Source organism: Pan paniscus, chromosome 6 (genome assembly GCF_029289425.2).
Source record: "Pan paniscus chromosome 6, NHGRI_mPanPan1-v2.0_pri, whole genome shotgun sequence".
Lineage (NCBI taxonomy): Eukaryota > Metazoa > Chordata > Mammalia > Primates > Hominidae > Pan > Pan paniscus.
In genome coordinates, this window is record NC_073255.2 from 12,397,237 (window position 1) to 12,409,431 (window position 12,195).

Consider the following 12,195-nt stretch of genomic DNA (forward strand, 5'->3'; position numbering starts at 1 on the left):
TAAAATAAAATATAAGCCAAGAGGAAATATAATTTATCCAAGCTGATGCACATGCTATTTCAGGTAAATAAAGTCTACTTGGTTGTCACTTAATGTTAAAAGTAATGTAAATTATAACTGGCAATACTGTGATCACACAAGGTAAATCTACATATAAACTGGTAAGTGAACTGTACTGAGTTTGGAACCACTATTATGTCAAATCTCCAACTAAAATCTTTTTTGAATACCAGCTATTTAGGTAAGAGAGAAAGTCCAGTCCATATATTCTACCTACTTGTGCTGTCTAAAGCAGAAAAAGACTCCATAATAACAATGAATTGGTGAAGAATATAATAAAAATTATATTGAACCACATTTTAGTAACTCTTAACTCACCTTCTAGAATGCTATTAGGTTTAACCACATGAAATTGACAATATTTGATCATGTTTGGCCTACAAACATGGCAATTCATGTGTTTCAACTAATAGGAAGGTCATACTTCATTATATATAACAAAATCTAAGAAAATGCAAGTCATTTTCTCTAAAAGGAAGGACCAGTCAGCAGCCCATTAGGAGAGCTTTTGAGAATCGCAGCTCTAGAAGACACTGTTTAGAATCCTCCAGCACAAAATGAGTTGCTGGTAAAAATTCAGGGTGGACATGCTCCATTAACCTAAAAACAAGGCCACTGATTATGAGAGCAGATGGGCGCATATGACAGCGTGATAATGTTTCTTAAAAACTAACCCTTGGAGGCTGGGAGGAGGGAAATATGGGGAGTTATTGGTTAATGGGTACAGAGTTTATGTTGAGACAATGAAAAAGTTGTGGGTATAGATACTGGTGATGGTTATACAACATTGTGAATGTATTTAATACCACTGAATTGCATACTTACAGATGGTTCAAATAATAAATATTATTATATATTTTACCACAATAAAAACACCCTTGGAATACAATTAATTTTCTCTGTTGCAAACTTGCTATTGCAACTTACTTGAAATAAGTAAGGACATTGATGTAATTACAAAGAAAACATTCTGACATCCCTCTGAAGACACTGCAGTGGCTGATTCTGATCCACATTAGTGCCCCCTTTGACTATGCATGCAGGTTAAACTCAGCAACTTTGTGGGAAATGTTGGCAGCATTTTCAGTTCCTTGGTCCATCAGAGCTTTTACCTGACAATCTACACACACACGCACACACACACACACACACAGAGTATATGTACCCCATCTGCTGAGAACCACATGCATCAGCAATTTGGGAATAGAAATCATCTACCTTGAAGCTATTGGCTGACATCCCACATGTTCTGGCAGCCACTTCAAGTTGTCACTATCAGTTGTCTCATGTCAAACGAGTTAATAAGCTCATTTAGAGTCTTGGTGGGCAGATGTGCATGTAGGTCAAAGCCTTTTCTACAGCAAGAATTGCTGGATTACTAATGATTCTTTCCCTTTAATTAGGCCCAGAACAGAAATAGCATTCAGACTTTGACATCTCTGAAGGAAAAACATTCACATCGTTTGGCAGCTTGGCTATGAGTCTTCATTTAACAGTTATTTATAATTAAAATTGTAAAGGGAGTCTTCCTATACACTGAGCAGTCACAACCCTTGTTCAAAGTTGTTGTCCTGCCAGAAGAACCAGAAAGCAAATTACTGTTTTTGGACAACTAGAAAAGCTGACATGTTCAACTACCCTATACTTAAAATAGTTTACATGAAGCCAAAAATACAGTCATTCTGTTAAGAGAATTGTGAACTTAAAACAGTTTTTTGTTTGATTAATTATTCTTTGCCAAGAAATGTAGGTGTCTACATGTTTTCACTTGATTTACTTCACTTCAAGTGATAAATTATAAGGAATTATATCCTGTTACAAATCGTGACTTTTTAAGTGGTTGAAAGCAACATCATGATGTTAGGAAATTGTTAGGTTTTTGACTTATATAAGAACTGAAATATATCTACACGAGATGCTTGTTTGAGGAGAAGGTGTAAAAATTCTTTATAGTTGTTCATATTTGTGATGTTGAACTACTTCCAACCCGTAACTGGAAACATTAGTTATGTTTAGTAGGTTGACCTAGCTACTAAGCTAATTTTGAGCCAAACCAAGTACTTAAATAATGACCAAAACAATAATGTATTTTTAAAACTACTAAATCTTCATTAGTGATTTCTATTCTAATGAAAATACTGGCATAGAAAATGTAAGACTCTAAGTTGTATACAAGAAACTGTAAAAAATACAAATTAAACCCCAAGTCTTCATGCCACTTTTAGAAGAAAGTAGAAGTAACACACTGGATTGTTTAATGCACAGGAAGCTTTTGATGGGGTATGTCAACACTGTCCTGTTTGTCTTTATTACCCAACTATGTTAGAAGAATGGTCAATGTTCCTGACTGTTAAATCCTTCTCTCTGGTTTTCTCCACAACTCATTGCCATCTCCTTGACCCTTCTACTGAAATTATTCTTTTGAATCTTCCCAATGACCTCAATATTGCCAAATTAAGTTACCACATAGGCAACTGCCCACATAACCTGTCTTCAGTATGACACTGTTGACCACTCATGCCATTTAAAACCTTTTATTCACTCATTCATTCAAAAAATACTTGTTGCTTCATGTAACTGTGTGTGAATTAGTATGCAAAGCAGAATTTTTGAATCTCCCAGATAGTGGTGTTCCTGACCCATTGTTCCCAAATCTTCTGATTTAGACTTTTCAAAAATAGTGATAGACCTGCTCATATCTGTCCAGTTCTTCTGCCAATGGTTCCTATCTGAAAGAAGACTAGGAATGTTTAACGGTATAATACATGGAAGCTCAAAGGAGAGAAACTTGATTAGCACACTTCCAGCTCCCAGAAATATCCACACATGCATTCCTAATATCATATCTGAAAGGAAGACAGCCAGCCCTCTTACCAAAACCCTTTTTCGTAGAACACTTTGAAGAAAACAGGATGTTGCATAGGGATGTTTAGCATGCTTACAGTTTTAAGTTCAGGGTCTGTACAACTAGCTCTTGTTTACTTAATCTCCTCATTAATATATCATTAACCTGAAAAACATATCCTTTGCTTGGGAACCTCAGAAACTGGGATGGAAGCTTGAAAAAGTAGGATTCAGAAAAGTAGGGTATCCAAAAACTGTGGTGTGGTGCAAACTTCAGGGTGAACTAAATGTATCATGTACTACCCTCATCACCCTCACTACAATGAACTCCTCTTCAAACATGGTTGTAGTTCATTCACTAACAGTAGGTCTTTTGTCCATTTTGGATGAATGTTTGTGTCATTTACCCTGACCATATCCATTTATTAAACTGGGCCAGTCTAGTGCTATTTCTCTATGGATTTTCTTAGAATCTCAGAAGTTTAAATTGAACATAAAGTAAGACCAAGTCTCATAGGTAAAAGAATGCTAAGTTTCTTACACTTGACGGTACAGCAAGAAGAAAACACTTAGGACAAATATCCTGCAGGAATATTATGAACGTCCTAGAGTAGAACAACGGAAGGAGTTAGGAGAAGGGAGGCAATTCATTTTTTAAGATAAATATATAATACTGCAGTATTTTTTAACTGTTTGAGGATTAGCATATGGTACTTTCCCTTGGGAAAAAACATGAGGGATATCTCCTTGTGCCCTTTCGGCCTTGAAGCTCTAATGCTGGGATACTTCGAAATGTCACCAGCTGCTTCCTGCACACGCCACTGTGCAGTCCCTCCTCCCAAGGCACAAAGAGAGTCTTGGAAAGAGTGGATTTGCATGAGATTTGAGAAGGAAATGCCCTTCAGAAATAACCTCAGAAAGACATCAAGAAAATGGCAAAAATTACCTAATATAGGCTGGGCAAACCCAGTGTTCCACTGTGTTGATTTATTCAAAATTAGTTTCGGTAACTTGTCCTCTGTGACTTGAAAGGCCTACCAATCATAAGCCATTCTTCCTAGTAATTAAAGGCCTTTTTCAAGGGTCACACGTGATTGCAACCTGAGCCACCATGACAGCCCCATGGAAGGCAGCAGCGTTGGGTTTTTAGGGGTTCAGTCTTTCCTCAGAGCATAGCGCTGTCTCCTGAGTCACAATTTCAGTTTGGTCTCAGGGATAAGGCTTCTTGGGCACTTGTGTGATTACAATTCTAACTGATTTCCGAGACTATTGAGATGTTCCGTTTTTTTTTCTTTTGAGACAGAGTCTCGCTCTGTCGCCCCAGCTGGAGTGCAGTGGTGCAATCTTGGCTCACAGCAACCTCTGCCTCCCGGGTTCAGGCAACTCTCTGCCTCAGCCTCCAGAGTAGCTGGGATCACAGGCGCCCGCCACCACGCCCGGCTAATTTTTGTGCTTTTAGTAGAGACGGGGTTTCACCATCTTGGCCAGGCTGGTCTTGAGTCTTGAACTCCTGACCTCGTGATCCACCTACCTCGGCCTCCCAAAGTGCTGGGATTACAGGCGTGAGCCACTGCGCCTGGCTGAGATGTTCTTATGAATGCCACAAGATGACCTTCGTGTGTGGTAGAGGATGAGGTGGACTCTGAGCTAAGGCTTCTTTCTGAGAAACATCTATGTTTTGTTCCTAAGGCAACAAAGTCATTCAGGGCAGACTAGGAGCTACTTTACATGTGGAAAGTATTATTGACAGAAATAATTTGTGAAAATGGGCCAGGAGCACATTTTTTCCTGACTTAACACATGCATTTTTTTCCTTTTGTTCTTTGGCCACCTTTTCTGAAAACCCTTTAATGAAGAAAAGCCAATCCCTAAAGCAGCAGAAAGTGAGTGTAATTCAAGAGAAAGACCATTTGTAAATTCACAGACATAGGCAGGCCCTTTCTAGAACCTCTCATGGAATCTTTGCAAATGTTGCAAGTTTAAAGGTTTCTATTTTAAGGTCTTATATGAAATATAATATTTGAAAATGCACAATTAGCATTACTGTTTTCTTTCTCCCAAGATATTCCCTTCCTTTTTCCTGCACTTTCAGATGAAGATTAAAACCCAGGAGAAATGCACCTTTCAACAAACTGTTGTCCCTAGCCAGAGTCCACCAGAAGGGAAGACAGATAGAACTTCCACACTGTCAAAAAGAAATGCATTTATTTCAGGCCAAATATTCAGGAAATTCAGCAATTTTTCCTAAAGGGATAAATATAATATGGTAGCTAAGAGCAGACTTGTGGGTTTCAATACTCAGTCTGTCCCTTACTAGCTCTGTAGACTTGGACCCATTGCTTAAACTCTTTGTGCCTTAGTAGACTAATCTGTACAATGGAAATAAGAATAGATCATGTCTCAAAAGGTGGTATTAGTATTAAATGAGCACTTAAAACTTTACCTATACATAATAAATATACAATAAATAAATGTTAGGTACTGTAGAAGTTTCAAAATAAATAATCTTCCTCGTGCCCATTAGAGAATACAGAATTACTGAATTTTAGAGGGTTTCTTTGCACAAATTGCAAAAGCAGCTTCTTTTAAAATTGTCTAATAAAATGATAATGGATAAAAATAAATGTCACTATAAAATATTATTTCCAGATTGAGGAACAAAAATAGCTTATTATGTCTTCAAAGTATAGTACATTCTGGGAGGCAAGATGAAATCATTCCCTGAAAACTGACTTTTATGACAGTACACTAATAAGTGTATAAAATGAAAAAAATAGCTAATGACCAATATGACATGAATCTCCAGCTAACAGATCCAAAGAGCAGTAGAAATTATATAGAAGTTAGTAATAGTGTCAAAGTAAGAGTCCAGACCTTAAACCAGAACTATGACTAGAAAGAAAAGGGGGAACTCACGCCCACTTCATAGACTCCGAGCGATCCCCAACATTATCTAGAAATTGACAGCTTTTCGATTGGCAATGAACTTTGTTCACTTGGCAGTGAACTTTGTGCTTAAAACTTAAGAGGCAATTTTATGTCATGTATATTTTACAAAAGAGAGGCCCTTGGGAAATTGATGAAGTGCTCAAATGCTTTTGGAAAAATGACTCCTTTTATGATTATGCTGTAAAAGTCAACCACAAAGTGCTATTATGTCAGAAAAATTATAACCAACCCCCCCAAAACATACTTGATGCATTATTAAAACTTAATGCACTGCTGAAATTAAAGGCTAAATTTTACTGAAATATGTTTTTAACCCTAAGTGATAACACTATTAGACATAAAGAGTTGAGCCAGGTATGGTGGCTCACACTTGTAGTCTCAACTCTTTGGGAGGCCAAGGCAGGAGGATCCCTTGAGGCCAGGCATTCCAGACTCAACTGGGCAACAAAGCGAGAGCCCATCTCTACAAAAAAAAAAATTATAATTTAGCCAGGCACAGTGGTATGTGCCTCTAGTCCTAGCTATTTTGGAGGCTGAGGCAGGAGAATCACTTGAGCCCAGGAATTCAAGTTGCAGTTGGTTATGATCATGCCACTGTACTCCAGCTGGGGGAACAGAGCAACATCCTATCTCTAAAAAAGAGAGAGAGAAGAAGAAGAAGAAAAGGAGGAGGAGGAACACCTTTTTATGGACCATTCCCTACCATACCACCACAACTGCCAGCCACGACCTGCATCACCCAAAGCTGCAGGCACTATTTCCAGGCCAGCACCACCTCAGTGCCCTCCACAGATGATGGGACCTCACTGGGACTCTGCCTCAGGCAAGCCATTTGATCTCCAGGCTTTATTTCTCATTTCCAAAATGAAAATGCTAAGCCAGTATGATCTCTAACATCCCTAGTGGCTCAAACATTCTATAATTCCATCACTACTGCAAACCCCAGCTCTGATCCCTGACTGTAAGCCTCTTTCTCACAAACATGAAAATTGTCATCTTAGGTAATCAAAGAATTCTAAAAATTGTGTGGTCTGTCAAAATATATATTTTTTTCTTACTGTAGGATTGTACCTGTAGCCAATGCAATTTTATCAAAACTTCTGCTCATCAGTATTCAACAAGGCCATTTCTTTCCCCAGAGAGAATTAATCATAGGCAAGAAGTGAAAAAGACAATTTCCCCAGTTGAAGCCTAAGCACATGCCTGCTGAGAAGCCCATTCTATTTTAATTTGCCAATTGAAAGTGGCCTGGTAAATCACACACTGTCATTATCTCATTAAAAATATTATACTGTCACTCTCTTTCCCCTCTCTCAAGTAGCCCAACTGCTCCCTACAACTTCAGTTTAATATCACCCTTTAAAAGCTGGCTTTCTTTAGGGTCAGTTGAGGATGGCATCTTCTGCTTTTATTACTGCCATAAATTCCATACCACTCAAATCACTAAGTCGACACCATTTACTGGATATTTACTATATCCGTGAAATTTACTAAACTTTGAGAAGAGTTAAAAAGGAACTAAACAGCTTGTTTTAGCAAATTAATGGTCACTCTCATTGGAAAAGAGAGCCTTATAACCAGGCCTTTAAAGATCCCTCCCATCCGCATCTTTTTGTTCTGCGTGGCTTGTATTCAACCCCTCCCTATTTGTCTTGGCTGGTTATCTGTGGACTGATACTACAAGCATGGTGCTGATGGTTGAGATTTCCCTGTAATTAAAAAAAGCTTGATTTCTGTTGGTATAACAATTGTAAATTTCCTTCCCCTATAAAGTGTATATTGAGGTGGCATTACATTTGAGAAATAGAGTGGTTTGAATTGTGTCACTTGTTATTGCTTTTTGGTTTCTAATGAGCCATAAAATAAATAAAAGTCAGGAGTAAGAAGGAAACACAGCAAAGATTCTAGATAATGGCTTATAGTTAACAATACCCCTCTTTGAATAATATAATAATAAATGACAAAGGTATGCTGCTAACTTCCTGAATGCACTAGGAGTTAATTCTCTGTATACATCTGCAGGTTATTATGCATTTCCAAAGGTACTTCCTCAAAGAATCCATTGACTTTTACCTAATAAAACATACATTACCATAGTGCACTAGGGGAAATGCACTCTGCCTGTCTTTAATCAAAGGGGAAGATTACCTTATTGCCTTGAAACCCCTTTGGGCCTGGGTCTCCTGGAGGTCCACTAATTCCCTGCTCCAGGATGAAAACCAAGAATTAGTTCTGTGTACAAAAGGCCAGCAGGAATGAATCATTCTTTAGGGTCCCTAGAGATCCTGGCGTTCGAAGTTAGACTGTGTAACTCAGAGCTAAATTGAAATCACATTCAATCGAGAAGTGGGATGAGATAAAATTTCTTGTGTCAAATAAGTAGCTTCCAAAATAGCACTTATGCTAAGAGCAAACATTTAATTAACGAGATGTTTGTTTACTAAACCTGTGTTTCCAACGTTATTCCAACGTTCTTGACTCCTTTTAAAAAATATTTTGCCAGTTAAGTATCTTCTTTTTTAAAATATCTAAGGCATATGTAACTGATGTTAGAGCTTCCAATGAACCTGTGATAACCAGAATGACTGCCTGGCTCTGACATTTCCAGGCTAAAGCAAAGAAGTTAGTGGTTAACTAGATGGTGTCTAGGAAATTCTGGGTAAAATTATAATTTTCTGTTGGCCTTTTGAAATACTGAAATTAACTCCTCACACAGAGCACCATTATAACTTTAGAAGAGATAAGTTCCTAGGCTAGGAAAAGATTCAAATTATTTTCTGAAATCTATGGATGTCTAACTTAAATGCCTTAGAGAATCAGTCCATATTATAGAACACTATCTGTAGTTATAGAACAATAAAAATACACTGTGATTTAGATAAAATGCATAACTTTTCCAACTACATTATAGTAGCAGTGCAAAAATAGTTACATCCTGCTTTTAACCACTTTGACTTTCCATCTTTCCAGACTCCTAATTTTTTAACTTCATCCCCTAAGCTACTCACTAATACTTGCCTGTTGGTACCTATCTTTAGGAATCTTAGTTAAGTTAATGAAAACATTAGGGAAGTTGTTTCCAAAATTTATTGCACATTGTAATCTTCTGGGTATCTTAAACAATATTAATGCCTGGCTTCAATCCCCAGACATTCTGATTTAATTGGCAGAGGGTGCAAGTGGGCAAGGGGATGGTTTAAAAACTCCCCAGGTGATTCTAATCCAAACTTAGATTTGGTTTTAACCCCCTTACCTGAATTCCTCTGGGTCCCTTTGGTCCATATGGCCCTGGGGATCCCTGTGGAATAAAATTGAAAATAAGTCTCTCTAAATATACATCTTCAACGTGCAGTGATTTTAGGTAGGAGGGAAGGAAATGTGTTCTCGGTAATTGCCATCTTCCCTGGTTATCTTAACATCAAAGGCAATAAACTGAAATAATCCTAATTAACAAGCCAAGGGGTAGGAGTGTCAAACTTTCCTTCAGTAAACAATCTCCACGAAAATACAATTTTAGATGTAAGTCCGTTGCCTACATATTGACATTTTGGTCATTTTGGTTAGAGTAAAGAAATTACTTTATAAGATTCCTTAGAGGGCTATAAACTTATTGGAATATTATTTCCTTCCGACAGGGTAATGTCAGTTAAATTAACAATGTAGTGCATTTCCATGCTATCTAAATCACTCTTTTGCTCATCTTCAAAACACTGAACGTGGCAAAACACTGTTTATATTCAATACTCTTCTAATAGAAAATATTTCATTCGGTCCCATAACCAGGAAACCCTTTAAAATTTATTTTGTGAGGGAGAACATAGTCTAGTTTTTATTTCCCCAGATTTCCACTTCTATTTTTTTGCTTATCAAAGTACAACCTGTTAACAATTGACACACTTTGACAATTATAGAAACATATAAATAAACAATTTGAAAAATCACACAGAAGCAAATGCTGTTAACATTTTAGGCATATTTTCATCCAGTTTTATTCCCAGTAGATTGCTCTTCAAATAATGTGATCAAAGTGTATGTCTGATTTTCTGTCCTACCCATTTGGCCTTACACTGTATCAAAAATATTTTTCCGGCCAGGCGTGCTGGCTCACGCCTGTAATCCCAGCATTTTGGGAGGCTAAGGCGGGCGGATCACGAGGTCAGGAGATGGAGACCATCCTGGCTAACACAGTGAAACCCTGTCTCTACTAAAAATACAAAAAATTAGCCAGGCGTGGTGGCGGGCGCCTGTAGTCCCAGCTACTCGGGAGGCCGAGGCAGGAGAATAGCGTGAACCCGGGAGGCGGAGCTTGCAGTGAGCTGAGATCACACCACTGCACTCCAGCCTGGGCAACAGAGCGAGACTCTGTCTCAAAAAAAAAAAAAATTTCCTTTTTCCATGTCATTAAAAACTCATAGTAAACAGATAATAGTCAAGAATAGGGAACTACCATAATTTATTTACTCATTTCCCTAGCTTTGACCTAATATTATAATGAACATCTTTATGTATAAATCTCTGCCCAACTTCTGATTCACTCCGAAGAATAGTCTACTAGAAGAGGATGATGGAAGCAGAGACCATAAGCACATTTAAGGCTCACTGGCTGTCCTTTGTCTCTCATGCCATATATAGAAATAAACAGAGAGAAACTTCCTCCATAAAGTTTGTTTGTTAATCATTTCCACTACCTGAGTATGAGAGAGTGTATCTTTATCTTATGGGCTCCCCATCAACAATTAGTATTATACATTACTTCACTGTTTGCTAATTTGATAGGTGATATAATACTTTTGTATGTTTGGTTTTGGTTGTTGTTGTTGTTGTTGTTGTTGTTGTTGTTTGAGACAGGGTCTTGCTCTGTTGCCCAGGCTGGAGTAGCTCACTGCAGCCTCTATCTCCCAGGCTCAAGCAATCCTCCCACCTCAGCCTCCCTAGTTGCCCACGCTGGTGATATAATACCTTATTGTTTTATTGTTGGTTTTGTTTTGTTTTTGAGATGGAGTCTTACTCTGTCCCCCAGGCTGGAGTGCAATGGCACAATCTCGGCCCACTGCAACCTCTGCCTCCCGGGTTCAAGCGATTCTCCTGCTCCAGCCTCCCGAGTAGCTGAAATTACAGGTGTGCACCACCATGCCTGGGTAATTTTTGTATTTTTAGTAGAGATGGGGTTTCACCTTGTTAGCCAGGCTTGTCCTGACCTCTGATGACCTGCCCACCTTGGCCTCCAAAAGTGTTGGCATTACAGGCATAAGCCACCATGCCCAGCCTATTTTGTTTTTTTTGAGACAGGGTTTCGCTCTGTTACCCAAACTGGAGTACAGTGGCACAATGACAGCTCACTGCAGCCTCAACCCCCTGCACTCAAGCAATCTTCCCACCTCACCTTCCCAAGTATCTGGAATTACAGGCACATGTCCAACTAATTTTTAAATTTTTTGTAGAGACGGGGCCTCACTATGTTGCCCAGGCTGGTCTCAAACTCCTGGACTCAAGTGATCCTCCCACTTCGGCCTAATTTTAATGTATTAATTTCACTTATCTGATTGCTACTGTATTCGGATATTTTTCTTATTTATTAGCCATTTTAATTTCCACTTCTCTATCTCTTCATGTTGTTCATATGTTTTTCTGAATAAACTTGTGTAAACTCTTCGTGTCAAGGACTCTATATCTCATCAGTTCTAAGGCACATTTTTTCACATTTTTATATCTCTGACATTGGGGTATATTTTACAGTCAATTGCACCTTACATTTATAATTGGCGGTGGGTTTTTTTTTGGTTATTCCTTTTTGGTATGGAAAATAATGGGACATTTAATAACCCCTGACATCTTAGTCAATGAAATATGATATCCTTTGTCAACCATTTTAATTTCATCTAGTTTTCCCAGGTATACTTTGACTTTCATTTCTATTCTATTCTATGTGCGTCCCTTTTTCTGCATTGCCAATATCCAGGTCCATCTTCCATGTTCAGTTATACTCCAGGAAGAATCTATTCATTTTCACATTTCCCATTTTGACCAGAGATAATTACCAAGCCTACCTTTTGCAGATCCACCTGACTTTAACTCTACAGTACTTTAAAAGCATTCAGAAAGTCTCAATCTATTTAAAGTGTTTAGTTCCATGGGCCAAAGTCATTATCTCACCCTCTTCTCCTAACCTTCTGCCTCATTTTCTCTCCTTGACTCCCTTCCAGAATTATAACATAGAAACTGAAAAAGTTTGGTATCTTGGTGGCATGATGTTAATAGTTCTTAATATAATGAAAACTATTTATTTTTACTCTGTACTTTTTTGGACCCTTTAACATCATGTTTCAGATATACTCTCTGTAT

General features: G+C 38.1%; 1 protein-coding gene across 1 annotated transcript in view; it reads right to left on the reverse strand.

Moving 5' to 3' along the window:
• The window catches only part of COL28A1 (collagen type XXVIII alpha 1 chain), a 199,480-nt gene that overhangs the window by 131,305 nt on the left and 55,980 nt on the right, over window positions 1–12,195 (reverse strand). The window contains exons 14-15 of the mRNA XM_055115702.2: window positions 9,107–9,151; window positions 8,002–8,055 (exon numbers count right to left, since the gene is read on the reverse strand). Coding sequence (XP_054971677.1) covers window positions 8,002–8,055; window positions 9,107–9,151 — 99 coding nt within the window. The remainder of the gene's footprint in view (window positions 1–8,001; window positions 8,056–9,106; window positions 9,152–12,195) is intronic.